At 35.5% G+C, this 15,756-nt stretch overlaps 1 protein-coding gene across 1 annotated transcript in view; it reads right to left on the bottom strand.

Moving 5' to 3' along the window:
* Positions 1 to 14,264, bottom strand: part of ppm1e (protein phosphatase, Mg2+/Mn2+ dependent, 1E) — a 53,971-nt gene extending 39,707 nt beyond the window's left edge. Inside the window, exon 1 of the mRNA XM_048180791.1 lies at positions 13,958 to 14,264. Within this exon, the coding sequence (XP_048036748.1) occupies positions 13,958 to 14,139 (182 nt within the window). The 5' untranslated portion in view covers positions 14,140 to 14,264. The remainder of the gene's footprint in view (positions 1 to 13,957) is intronic.
* Between the last annotated feature and the right edge of the window lie 1,492 nt (positions 14,265 to 15,756).

Below are 15,756 nucleotides of genomic sequence, written 5' to 3'. Positions count from 1 at the left end.
GCAGGACTTCAGATTCTAGAGAGCATTTGATTGGACAGAAGATTTGATGAGAAGGTGAAGTCTGCAGTGATGTTATGAAAATCTGTGATCCATTTTAGTGGAAGTGAGACTGTAAGTTTTGAATGCTTATATCGCCTAAATGCGAATTTTAGTTTTGGAACACACCAGATTATTCTTAACCTTAAGGCTAACATATTCATACTAAAAGCTAAACATTTTGATTTCAGGGGGACTTTAAGGTGCATTGTGGGCTTCACTTTTTCAGCTCACATAATGGCAAATATTTTGTTTCTGTTTTTTTCAAGCCAGTCTGCCTTAAAATGGAAAAAGTAAAATATTTAGGACGGATTACTTTTGTATTCTAGTATTTATAACAACAACAACAACAACATCAATATTATCAATATTGTATTGCTATTTCTTGGATTCAATGTGAGGCTTTTAGTCTATACAATGGAGGTCAATGTTAACCATAACCGTTTGGTTCTTTAAAATATCTTCTTTTATGTTCTACAGAATAAAATTAATCTTATTTTTAGGGAGAACTATCCATTTAAGGTGTACATTTGTGTACATTTGTATCAAATTGCGCTGTAAACATGATGAGAACCAAAAAAACATAGTGAAATATACAGTCAACATGAATATGGTGAGTCTGTGAGCTGAAGAGCTCCAGATCCAGGGAAGTGGTGTAATGTAGGTCACTTTACTGCTCTGCCTCCACACAGCCCCAGTTCCACAGCCCAGGGACTATAGGTAGAAAGTAATGATCAAGGGAGAGGATACACATACACACACACCAGCACACTGTATTGGGTCATCCACTCCAGCTAGTCCAGTTTCCCTGTCCTCTACAAGGTCACCTTCAGAGGTTGCTTAATGAAACCAGCACACTTTTCTCAGGGCAGTGATCCATATACAGACTGAACAAAATGAGGTTTAACTTATAGCGACTCGCCACCACCATTACTGAGTATTACAGGACAACAGGTGCATTTCATCTAGAGCTCTTCAGCCACACGGTTCACACCAAAGAGGTCAGGACTATGCTAACCAGCATAACCATAAACTGATCCAAATATAGCACAGATGCATAAAAAACATTTTGCATCAAACCTACTTGCACTAAATATGAAGCCAAAACTTGCTTGGAAAAATGTTTGAAAACCCAACTGAATTATTTGACATTTAGACATTTAAATAATTTATCTAGCTTTGTAAAAAAAAAAAAAAAAATGCTGTATGATATTTCAGATTTGGTGCAAACACGTTAAAAAAAATGCTGCAACAGTAACGCCACAAAACGGAACTCAACTCAAAGTTCAATAACATTAAGTGTCTACAGGTCTGGACAAAACCTGAAGTAAAACAGCTGGAGGGAAAATTGCAACTACAGGAGAGAAGAGAAGGCAAAAGAGGAAAAAGGCAGGGCGGGAAAGAGAGAAGAAGAAAGAAAATTTTTCAGAGCCAGATTGGAGACATCAAGTGTCAGGATTAAGAGAGATTAAATGTGCCTACAGTTTTTGGCATTCTGATTGACAAAAGAGGCATTTAAAAAGCAATTTTAAGACTGCTTCTCAGCACAAAACAAACTCCTTCAACATTCTTAAAGTCTAAGCAAAATCACAAATTATACTTTAAAATATCAGCAAAGTCACAGAATACATAATTCTTTATTTTTGAGGAACATAAGATAACTTAGTGTTGCTGTCTAGCTATGTTTCCATCCAAAGTTGCGTATTTAACTTGGGCGCAAATTTTGAATATCGCATAAAACATTTGCGAACAAAGCAGTTTCCATCCAGCGAGTCAAAGACAACAAAAATGTCACTTCCTGATACACTGGAGCTAAATATCACTAAGAAAGGTTTTTGCAGTAGAAGCCACTGTATATAATAATTTTCATATATAATCAATTATTTGAGCGCATACGTTTCTTATGCGATATCCCAATAAAAACAGGTGGATGGAAACAGCTATTAACTAAACTAGAACTAAAACTACTAAAAATCATTTTTCTTAAAATACAATAAAATATAAGATTAGATGAAAAACTCAAACTTAAACAAAAACAGAAATTAGAAATGTTACCTTGGCAACTAAGTAATAAAATTATTAAAACTTAAGGCTAAAAAAACTAATAAAAATGACAAAAGCATATAACAAAATTACTAAAACCTAAACTAAAATTATAACAAAAACTGAAAATGTAAAAATAAAAATGTAAAAGCTAATTCAAAATATTCCTAAATACTATATATGATAATAATACTAAAATAATACTGATAACCTACATTTACTTTTCATCTACATCACCTACTTTTTACACCTCATCTACTTTAACAGAAAATTTGGAGCTTAAAAAACAAAGCTTAAAGTTTTATAAATCACAAAGTATCACTGTATAATCAAGACCTCCAAAATAAACACAGCAAGCCACCTGCGAGATTTGGATTTTAATGTTGAATACTAACATGCGTATACACGCATATGCATAAAGCTCTCAGAAGAGGCTTTCAGGCTCTTTGTTTGAGAAAACAAAAGGAAATAAAATAAATCTTAATGAAAACAAATCTGGCTAATTCTGTCAATTAAAAATGCTTTTGTGTGTTGCTTTTTCTAATTATCAAATTATTTAACTATAAATTATAATATTATATAATTTGTCCTATATCAAGTTCAATCCTCAGCACTGTCTCTAACATCATCCATTGTAAAATCACTGTAACGGACAGCCTTGAGTGGCTCATTCAACAGAGAAGCATCTGCTAATGACTAGCACTAATCTGGACGTTGTGTGCATGACTCTATCACTTCTGACCTCAACGATATTGCAATGGGAAATCCAGACCCCGTAGATCTTAGGGAGTGTTAAATGAACAGTGTCTCCGCTGACAGGCTGAATGAACAAAGCTCTTTATTGCAGAACCTGATCTGAAGAAAGACTGAGGGGTGCAGTGGGGACCCTGTGCTAAGACCGGTGTCGAGAAGGCCACTGCATTGGTCCGGTGACACTGGTGGAAGGGCAAGAGCCGCAGTGCTGGGGCAGCCCTTAGTAATCCCAGCACAGCCTGATGATTAAGAGATTACCACAGCAAGTAGTTTTCCATCCCAGGAGAGCCCTGCTCAGGACTGGTCAGCACAATATAGAGAGGAAGAATGAGAAAGTGGAAGAGAGAAAGAGGCGAGAGAAACCAATTGAAGGGTAAAGATCAAAATCTGGCTTTGGGCATCAGAAATAAAGGAAAAGGCATGTCGGTGGGTTGCCTGAATGACTAGATAACTAGTCAGGCTTAAGAAATCTGTGTAAAATTGGGTTGACTTGACTCTGATGATGTTTTAGCAGGGCATTTATGTAAAAACAGCTAGACAGAGGGCAACAAAATGAAACAGAATTCAGGGGTCTTGACATTGTGTGACACTCATGACGAGATGCCAAAACACAAAAAATTAAAACAGTTTATAAGTAAATTTAGGCATCACAACATTATATTGTGCAGAATGGAACATTAAAGAAAAATTATCTATTTTTTAATAATAAAACATTTAAATATCTAAATACCAACCGGTAAATGTCCAACAACAGTCCAATAATGTTTTTTTTTTTTTTTTTTTGATATATCATTCATCCTTAAAACCTAAAATATATATATATATATATATATATATATATATATATATATATATATATATATATATATATATATATATATATATATATATATATATATATATATATACAATAGCTTTAACTGAGTGGCACAGTCTGTTAAGACACCTGCCCTATACCTTTCGAATATGCCCAGAGCGCACAAGGTACTGTGTCCAGAGATGTTGCAAGAAGTTGCATCTGTTCCAGACATTGCTTCTTTCTGAGAATGTCCTGATCTGAACTTAATTACAATATGCAGTGCAATTTTTTCTCCCTAGTGGTGCAACAAGGTGAGTGAAGGGCACCTGACCCAGAGATTGTGGGTTTGAGTCCCATGGTACAACTTTATTGGGGCAGTCGTGACCTAATGGAATGGTCAGAGAGTCAGGCTGGTAACCTAAAGGTTGCGGGTGCCTTTGAGCAAGGCACCTAACCCTCAATCGCTTCCCGGGCACCACAGTAAAATGGCTGCCCACTGCTTCGGGTGTGCGTGTGCACGGTTTGCAGTGTGTGTGTTCACTACTCACTACTCCTAATGCGTGTACACCAACTGAATGGCTTAAATTCTGAGTATGGGTTACCATACTTGGCCTTCAAGTATGGCCTTACCACACGTGGCCTTACCACACACCAAAACCTAACACATTTTAAGTGAATTTAGGCATCAGAATATAATATACACACAAAGATCTGCTATAGTCACTTGTGCACAGCAACTAATGCCAAAACATACTCTTACAGGGAAAGCACTCTTTAAAAGATTTTAAAGCTCTTAAAAGGTCAAACTTTGTTTGGTACACTATGTAACATTTTTTGTTCAAAATGAGTCAATACATCAATTATTTTTCCAAAATGTGTTTCTGTCTTACCCTCACTCACTATAGTAAGCCTATTATAATAAGTGTTTATATTTTAGACCCGACGGGATGGTTCTCGGGTGAAATTGTGTACATATGTCATATCTGTAAATAGAGAAAAGTTGCTCTGGCTACTTTGATTTGTGTATGGTGTGGAAGTGGCATAGGTTAGTTGTCACAATGAGCGAGAAAGGTTGACATGGTGAAGCACGCTAAATCTTGAACCTCCGGAGAACCACCCTTTCTAAATAACACAGAATGGAGGAGGGTCTGCTGGCAAAAAGAGAATGCGACAGCTTGTATTAAAACAAGAATCAACATTGGCTTGGCTTTTTCGGAGATGGCAACAACTGAGGGATGTGAAATGTTGTAAAAGCAAGATGGCATTTTTATTACTCAACAGGTGAGCAAGGTATTTTATTGAACAGATAAATTGCCATATGTAGCTCTCTAACAGTTCATCGTAAAGCATTATCTATTGTGAAGGTTAATTTCATTATTTCATTATGGTTGTTGTAGCGCTGTGCTGGAATATATTTTCAAGGAAGAACCATGTCTATTAATGGGTAAAGCTGCAGTAACATCTGCAGCTAGTCAGCTTGAGATCACAGGTGTACCTTTAAGTTAGTGCTATATGAAGGCAAAAACAATTATGGTCAATAGCAATACATTCAAAATAAATAAACAAGATAATATATATATTTGATATATATAATCTATTTTAAGACTTTTCTGAGAGTTTTTCAGTTATTTATATATATATATATATATATATATATATATATATATATATATATATATATAATATAATATAATATAATATAATATAATTTAATATATATATATATATATATATATATATATATATATAATTATATTATATTATATTTTAATATATATATTTTATATATGGGTTGTAGGCCAACCCATATATATATATATATAATTTTTATTTTTATTTATTTATTTATTTTTTAAACAGAAAAATCTAGGCCTATATCACTAAACAACAAGTCATTTGTCAGACAGCTAGCTGACCATAGCACATCCTTAAATGTACTATATAACAAACTTAAAATGAAAAATTATTGGAAAGAACATAACAACACACTGATTCTTCCAAATGCCATACCTGATTAAGGGTTTCAAAGCTTTGGTATTTCAAACACACTACTCTTCTTAAAGGGTGAACTTTGCCTTTTGAAAGTGCAGCAAACTGCACAGCACACCTGAGCGCGCCAGCACCAAACAGAATGAAAACCAGCCCCCGTCCAACCCACTCAGCTTAATTGCTCTGCGACTGCAGAGAAGCGGGGAATCAATCATATTTCCATTCAATTAGCCAGCCAGCAGTTTGAGAGGAGGTGATGGACCTCTTTTAAACAAATGAAAAACAGGCAGGAAGATACAACCTTGGAGGACCTGTGAGGGAGACACTGCTGGCAGCTCTACGGTCAGCAGAATGTTGGACAACGACGCTTGCGTTTTTGTGGTCCAAGGGTTACGTAACCTGGCACAGGTGCTTTTTTTGTTTGTGATGGATGAATGAAAGCTTGTTGACAAGAAAAATCCAAGAAAACACACGTATTATAGCGTGTTACACTAACCCCAATCCAGAAACACATTTCAGTGGCAGATGTGCACCTTTAAGTCAATATGAAGCAAAAATGGATCTTATTTACTTTCTTCAAACATATGCCTGATCTTAGAGTGCTGCAGCGATGATGTATTTTTGTAGGCCAACCCAGAAGTTAGCATCACACTAGTTCCCTTAACAAAAACCCAATAAGATTTTTCTATAGGGTTTTGATTATTGCAAAAAAAAAATAAGCTCTGTGATCAACAAAAGTTGATGATACACTTTCACTGTAAAGATTGGGAATAACTGTTCTTCTGCAGCTCCTGTAAGTTACGGGGTACCTCAGGGCTCTATTTTAGGGTCGTTGCTTTTTTCTCTATACATGATTCCACTGGGCTCTATATTTAATAAATTTGGCATTTCATATCATAATTATGCTGATGATTATGATATGATATCTTAAAATTTTTGCTGAATTGCCTTGAGGAGGTGAAATGTTGGATGAACTCAAATGTTTTATTGTTAAATGATAAACAGACTGAAATTTCATGTTGACTTTGAAACAAGTCCATGGTATCTTTTGTGCTCAAAATGCTTATAGCTTACAATTTTATGTAAACAAAATAATTTAAACAAAATGAATTAATTGAATACTTCAATTCCGTTCATACAAGACATGTTCTTGCGCTATTTTTTAATTTTTCATTTATATACACATGCAGATGGACATCTCTGGCACATTCGTACACACTGTCTCCTTTGAGATAAAGCACCCTGATCTCTGAACAGTGAAAAAAAGACAAGACAATCTGGTCTTTGGCTCTCTCTTATCCACTCCTGACCTCCCAAGAGGCACATTTAGAGAAAAACGAAAAACCTTAAGCCGAGTCCTAATTAATATCTGGCCCAAAAACATCATTCACGGAAGTGCAAATAACGGATATGGATGCCAGTGGTGGTTTATAAGTAATGACTTGTGAATCCTTGAGGAGCATCTCTCTCCCTCTCTCTCTCTCTTCTTGGCCACTGCTGTCAGCCTTGTTTGTCCCAGTGCAGTTCTAAATTTGTCCATATAGACTGTCGAAGCGGAGGCCAGTTCATTCTGCCGTCAGCTGAAATGAAAACAAGCTGAGGGGAGCCACACTCACTTCTCTTAAGTGTCAGGTCTGATCACAGTGGAGATGAACACAGTCCTAGAGGCCTAGGGGAGGCAATGAGCTGGATTGATTTATTGATCAAATATTCCTCACTGTGTATTGTGGTTTCAGCTGCAAGCTATTACTCAGAAAATGAAATTCAATTACAGGGAATAGGAGAGCCGCAGGGGTTTAAAACGTTGCAAGGATCTGATGGTATTCTGAGCACTTCAGAGCATGCAAAGGACAAGTAAGGTACTCTACATACTTTGCTTTGTGAATGCATTTAACGTGATTCTTGCATTACTGATCAAAAAGTGTGCAACCATTTTGTTTTTGAACTATTTTAAACCTGACAGAATCCTAAAAATGCTGATGTCAATCTGCAAACCTAGATAAATATTAGGGGTGTAATGGTTTTTATCACGGTTTTGGTACGGTTCGGTATGTGCTATGTTCAAGGAAAAAAGGACTACTGTCAAATAAAAATAAAGAAAATAAAGAACAAAAACTACAAACAACAGCACAAATAAATACAATTTTTTAGCACTTTGGGTTTGAGAAAAGCGCAATATAAATAAAATGCATCATCATCATCATCAAACAGTGCTTTTCAGGACATTTAGGTATCTACCAGTAGTTTTCAAGTACAAAAATTTAATAAAGTAATCAAATGTAAAATAACATTGTAAATAATCTTCACTGTATAAATTTAATAAAGATTAATCATTGTTAAAATTACAAAAGCTATTCAGTCAAGAGCAGTGAGTGTTGGATTAACATTAAAAACACAGACAGCAGGAATATTAGGCTGCTGTCACTTTAAGACATAATGCACGGATTTAACATACTGATACTGTACACATGCGTTGTCTTTTTCGACTGTTCACTTAAGACATAACCAATGTTTGCTAGGATACTTGCCAAGACGGGAATGTTGGCATAATTTTTGTGTGAATTTGTCCGTTCAAGCACAAGAGAACTCAATGTTTGCGCGCTGTCTGAGATGTGGCTTTCTGTGCGCATCTCTTTCGCGTCTTCTGGCTCTTGAATGTTTAAATTGGCAAGGCTCAAATGAGTTTAGTTTAAACGCAGATAGCAATGTGTGCTGCTCAAGTCTCCACAGCCGGGTGATGACGGTGTAAATGACTGATCATGTTCGAGAATACGGCACTCGTAACTGTTTTGTCCACGTTTTTTGGTCATTGCTGTTGTAACGTATTGGGAAGCCAGAATGCGTATACATCGACAGAAACATAGATTAGCTGAACTCTGTCTGTTTTACGCGTTATTATTTTCAACAAACCATATCATAGATATGTCGTCAGATTTAGGATGAAAGTGAAAGTGCGCACTAAACCATGGGTTGAGAACGGAACGGTTCAATTTTTTTAACACCCCTAATAAATATGTAAAGAAAACCTAAACAAACAAACATTGCAATTATTAATTCAGTTGGGGGGTTTTCCCCACAAAATACTAATTAGAGATGCACCTATATTCAAATTCTGGCTGAAACCAATAAGCAAGTAATTATTTTCTAGTTATGACTGATTATTATTTTGTAGTTATAACTGAATTATTAGTGCCCAATATTACAACTCATTTCTATTTTTTCTAAAAAATTGTAATTTACTTATAAATGTTGAGTAGCCTACTTATTAAATTAAAAATAAAACATTTTAAATGCTACAAGTGAATTTAGGCATCACAACATTTTAAAGCTTTATTTTACAATGTTAGTAAATTATTAGCATTTTTAAAGATGAACTTAAAATGAGTGTTAGATTTAATATCAATGTAAAAATAGGGGAAATGAGCATGAACAATTAAATATTCAATATCAACCGATACAATAAACTTAAAAAAGAGAAGTTTTATATAATGTTTTTTATTTTATATACTATATATAAATAGTTCTTGGTAACCAATATATTGTGCATCCCTAATAGTAATATCTGTGATGCATATGATTAATTAAGCAGCATATTGATGGACAGATTGACAGTTCTAATAATACATAAATAAAATAAAATAAAATAAATTACATTATCTATAGAATTGTAAACATGATTTTATTTGTACAATTATTTTTTACAAATATTTCTTTAGACAGCACACAATAGACACTGGTTTTGAGCCTGAAATAAATCTAAATCTGATTATAGCTCTACAAAAGAAAGTCTGTATGTGATCGGAGCGGGAGGGGGTAGGGTGAACGGGCTACGCCGATCATCTGAAGCGCAGCTGCTGTCAGTGTGTGCCTGAAGAGGAACCACACTCTAATGCCATGCCAAGGGCGCCCATGGCCACACTGACCCAGATGAAAAAATCACATCCTTTCATCTAGACAACACCTGGCCACAGATACATTGTCTGCTCTAATGCATACAATACCCTGAGACACATCTATTTGTTTTGCTAATTATCGGATCAATGTTGTCATGATCAGACATCAGAGGACAAGTCGTCTGTGATGCTGATCAAACACCGAAAAATGAAGAATCCATGAGAGGACAGCAGTTTAAAGGGACAGTTCACCCAAAAATACGTTGTACCGAACAGAACATTTGTAAATGAACATTTTTCAATTCTAAAAACTAGATTATCCCATATTATACTGTGGTTTATGATCCCATTTGTGTGTATATACTTAAAGAATACAATGTGATTACATTTTTAAATTTAAAACCTTCTATTCTTCAAAATATCTAATCCGACATCAAAAAAGAACCGAAAACCTGATCTACACTCGACATAAAGGGAAACTCCTGCCATCACAGATGAGTGAACACTGCATATGATGCTACAACATGCAAATCCTTCCCTCTGCAACAGATATTTCCTCCATCATTGATTCTATCATGACACAGCTGTGTGGTGTAGTGTGCCAATTTTTTTCATTACAATAGGCGCTCCCTTGGGCTCTGTTTGTGTTGCATGTCTTTTGTGCGTGGGCACGCATGTTTTGTGTAGATTTTGTGTACCTCTGTATGTGTGTGCTTTACAGCTGCGAGAGACGGGGGTTTAATGAGCTTTAGAGAGCGTTCCTCTACCCATTAGTGTCTATCAGGACTCCCCATGGGCTTGGAGGGCCTGCTCACCACAGGAGGAGGAAACAACCTCCCTTCCAACCTCCATTTTTAGCCACACATTTGCCACACATCCCCATTTATCAGAGCACAACAACTAAACCAGACTGTGCTAGATAACATCACTGAAGGTTTACTGTCAACCAAAATAGAATGGGAATTCCTGTTCAACTTGATTTTGAATTTAGAGAGAGAGATCATTAACATAAAAACGCTTTATATTACTTAAAATATTAGCATTATGAATTTCGCCATTCAGATAAGTGGGTGGGTCACAAGGATTGTCACGAAAAGAAGGGAACAACTATTCAAAATGTAATAATAATATGCAACTAACCATATAATTGTGCATTTAGAAAAGTAAAATAAATGTTAAAATACTTTAAAATAAAACTAAATATATTTTAAGTATTCTCATATTAGTTGCAACCAATCAAACTCTAATATTTTGGCAAAAATTCATGCCACTTAGAAACACAATGCCAACATGAAATGGTTGCAAGAATAACATAAATAAAATAAAATAATAACAATTTGACATTCATGTCAAATAGAAAGCCAGCATGGAGTGGTTGCAAAAAAAATAAATAAATAAAAATAAAAAAAATAAAAAAAATAAAATAAAATGTTGACATTCATGTCAATTAGAATGCCAACATGGAGTGGATGCAAAATAAAATAAAATAAAATCCTGCCTACATTATGTATAACATAAAAGCAAAACCAGTGGAGGAACACTATATTACAATACTGGACCATCAAGGAGAACAAGTAAAAAAACAAGCTAAACCATTGCTGTCATTAACATAATTCAAACAAAATATACAGCACTCAGGACCCCACCAGCTCATCACGATGTATTAAAATAAGAGATGCCGTGATGATATACTTATGTGCAGAGGTCTGTCTGAGTCACTGTTTCTCTATTGATTGGCTCTTATTAAATGATACCCTGCATTCTTCCCCAGTCAGACATGTCACGCCACTGGTGGGTTGTCACCATCATTTGGAGCACTGGATTTGTAACGAAGCTTATTCATCGTGCTGTCACCGACCTCCCCCTACCAATTTTTGCTTCTCTTCTTCTTCCCCTACTTCTCCTTTTCACACATACACACACAGCCACCCTGTCCCCGCACTCTAGAGGGAACAGAACAAAGGGGATCTCCACTTTTCTCTCAGGACTATTATTAGATCTTCAACCCAGCGACAAAATAATCACACGTTCAGCTGATTCACCACACAGGCAGAAGCTTCAGTCCTGAAGTATGTGAGGCAAGCAAGCCTAGATAAACTGATGTGGCTAAATGGAAGAAGCAGCATTATTTAGGGATCTAAATCCATGTTTAGATTTGAAATAAATGCATATGCAGCACTCTGACTACAAAATAATAATGCATTCCATTGCCAAATGGTTAAATCAATATATGTCAAGTTAAGGTCATTCAACTTAGCTCTCTGTCAGAAAAACGGTAAACACCCATCAACCTCAGGCAAAATGACCATATAACACTCTCCTGAGGATCAGATATTAGTCAGGGTCAGTAACCTAAAATAAACATTGACATCTGAGTATCTAAACAGACATTGCTGCATTGAGCGCTGTAAAAATCTGAATGTGTAAATACTAAATAGCTCTGTGATTCCCCAGAAGACTATATATTTGTGTGTTTGTCTGTGCAAGAGCAAAAGGGATTCTCCGCAAAAGGCCACGGCAACCTGCTGCTGACATTTGAATGAAATTCAAACACAGAAAACAATAACCTCTTTGTGGGGGATCAAGGGTCAAATTTTAGGAATCAGTAATAGAAAATTCCACATTGACTTGACCACTAATTTGAATAGTCACATTATAATCCTTGTCTAATAACACACAGATTATAAATGTCTAATAACATTAAGAACATTCATATTATCTACATCAAATGATATAATATTTAAATTATAATCAATTCCTAATAATATACATATTTTTAATCCATCTCTAATAATATCCAGGTTAAAACCAACGTCTAATAATATCATAATACTCAGATAATAATCAATGTCGATTAATATTTATGCTATTTAAATAATAATCAATGTCTAGTAATTCTCCGAATATTCTTATCAATGTTGAATAATATTCTGAATATTTAGATTATAATCAATGTCCAAAAATATTCAGACTATTCAAATTATAATCAATGTCTAATATTTCTTAGAATATTCATAGAATCCATGTCAAATAATATTCAGAATATTCTAATGTCTAATGATATTCATAATATTCTGATTACAAGCATGAGGGAACCATGTGCTACATATGTAAAATATACTATATTATTGCCACAAAATGGATGCATGTAGACTAAATATGAAAAGTGAAACTAAATAAATCAATATAGCACAGTTGAAAACATCTGACTCAGTAAATGTGCACTATCTGCGCATTTGCGCACTCATTTATCTCCAGATCCATTAGATATGTATGAGTATTCATGCTCATAAAGGTTCTGCTGGGTTTGAATGGGCTATTTATAGCAAGCCAATGACGTAGTTTATCAAACGTAACCCCTTCCCCACAGTTCTCGCCCAGAATTCAAAACACCGCGATATCATACTGCTCGCTACACTACACTAGGCTGTTCACGTTTGAATGTATATGAAGATGTAGACAGGTGTGTCTCGGCATATGGCGATGGCGCACACAACTGCCGACATCTTGAGAGAAAAAAGGTAACCGTGTTGCATGAAACATGCATGCAATCAAGCCCAATCATGCTCGGTTATCTCGTCGACCAGCGCTTGATACTGGCGACATGGATGCTGTATGCTTACTCAGATTACAAACTGATAAGCGTGCGATCATCTCAGATGAATATCGTCAACAACTGATCAAAAAGAAAAGGGTACCGTCAAAATGATTATGACGGAGCCCTACGCAAAATACAGGTGCTCGTCGTACCCCTTCAGAGGATTAAAGACACGAGTAAAGGGGGTCACTGGAGAACGGAGGGTGTAGCCTATTCAGAAAAATGGACTACAAATATCTGCTTGCATTTTTACTATAGTATGAACGCATTAAAATACATTTAAAAAAATAAGTATTTTCATATCAGAATGACAGCTGTCATACTTTCTGTTATTGATATCATTGTTATAATATCAATAATTAGGCTATATATTAAAATCTGACTGTATAATAATAATAATAACAACAACGATAATTATAATGACAATTAATACTATTCAAATTATTGAAACACCTGTAGACATATCATAGTAGCCTGACGCATGAACTATGACAGTTTGGAAAAGCTCATATTTTAGAGTTTTTAATGTGGCCAGACTAAAACTTTCCCTAAGAAACATTGAGATCTAGAACAGAGTTAAATTGTGAAGTTCCCTACAGTAATAATAACTGAAGCACAGTGTCGGATATTATGAGTGATGAATATTCCTGCGCTTCTCGTCCACACACACACACACACACACACACAATAACTGTGCAGGTTGAAGTAACAACTGAACAAGGGACCAGAAATTAGTTTCCTTTTGTCCTCCTATATTTAGGCTATTCTTACGCTCTCTAATGTTGTAAAGTCAACATACGCATAGAAAGTGAAGAAATGAAGCGAGACGGCGCATCGGTACTTAACTATTTACACAGGTGCTGGAGACACAGGTCGAGGCATTCCCCTTCCACTTCGTCCTCCGAGATGAGGTCCGACAAGGGGCGCATGGGTAGAGGTACGTCCTCTTGGAGAGGTGGCCTCATCTCCCGCAGGAAGAGCTCCAAGAACCTCTTGTAGGTTTTCTCCTCGTTGGCAGAGCCGGCCATCGCTTCTCATTCCTGGATAGACCAGAGACAGCTGGAGCCGGGCAAGAAGTCTACACTACTTTGAATCAGAGGCTGGAGCGACTCTGTAGTCGCGCGAGTTGGGGAGGGCACGCGCGCGTGAACAGAGAGGGAGTCACACAACAGACCGACGTGACGCCACAAGGGGCGGGGTATAATGGAGATGAGGGGGGCGAATTAACCTTTTCATTAACCAATTTAATTCCATATTTGTGACGAAAATGAACTTTTACATTAAAGGGTATCAATTGTTTAAGTATTTTAGATTGAAACGTTTTATTTACGTGAATCACGTGACCCGAGCGGATTCATTCCAGTGAAAGATGCGTCAAAGTGCCATAAAAGGAAGAAACATGTCATAATACAGATAGGCTACACTTGTAATATTTGGGACATAGAATGTTTGAATGTGGCATTTGTGAACAGTGGAAACACCAGAGACTGTAGTTTACCACCAGTTAGCTTACACACACACACACACACACACATATACATATATATATATATATATATATATATATAGGCTATATATATATATATATATATATATATATATATATATATATATATAGGCTATATATATATATATATATATATATATATATATATATATATATATATATAGGCTATATATATATATAGGCTATATATATATATATATATATATATATATATATACACACACACTTTTAGAAAAGGCAATTGGTTTTTTTTTATTTGGACATCCGAGGAGCAAAATACACGTAACTGGGAAAATTTAGACATTAAACGGGTTAAAAGGCTATTAGAGTAGCCTACTGACTGGCCATACAAACATATGTGGTTTCATTATTTTGCATAGCAAATGCTTTAAACCAAGTTTTTATACCTTAAATATTATTATTTTTTATACATTTTGGATTTTTAAAAACGTAATTAATTAGAACATTAATAATGTAAATGTAGCCTATTCGTGCTTTATAGGCTGTACTTTTTTATTCATGTAATTCATGAATAAGATTCACGAATCTCATTCTTCATGAATGAGATTCATGTAATCTAGGCATTTTTTGCTCGTGCTGTGTTCTGTACTAAAAGAGGATATGTGCATTGAGGGGGTGAAAAAAACATTAAAAAAACCAGACATAAATAACGCACTTCACCAGGAGTGCCAAAGGTATGCACGTTCCGGGCTATATTTAAAACACCGACAGTGTGAGAATATCAATTTTGGTATATATAACTTTCCAGTAGACGCACGTCCGTGATGCGCGCGCTGAGCCAACCTTTTTTAGCCACATCAGTTTCGTATCTGCTTGGAAGTATGACGTCGGCCGAGCACAAAAGCTTGTGACGTAATCAGCCTATGGTTCATAGTGGATTTGGTTTTGTGTGCATTATCCTCATCTGTCCTTCGAGTCAACAATATCTCGCAAATAAACACAATTTAGACGGATTATTACCTATTTCCTGTCAGCTGAAATACTTATCCAATTACGTGATAGGCCTATATTCATATTCTTTATGGCCCCAATATAAATACATTTAAAACTGTCAACACGAGGGCTGTTTGCTAGCCCTCATAAATTTGATGCGCATTAGGCTATTATTAAAATCTAA

The sequence above is a fragment of the Megalobrama amblycephala genome, linkage group LG2, assembly GCF_018812025.1.
Source record: "Megalobrama amblycephala isolate DHTTF-2021 linkage group LG2, ASM1881202v1, whole genome shotgun sequence".
Classification (NCBI taxonomy): Eukaryota; Metazoa; Chordata; class Actinopteri; order Cypriniformes; family Xenocyprididae; genus Megalobrama; species Megalobrama amblycephala.
Note: the sequence above shows the minus strand (reverse complement) of the source record. Positions and strands in the feature narration are given on the sequence as shown.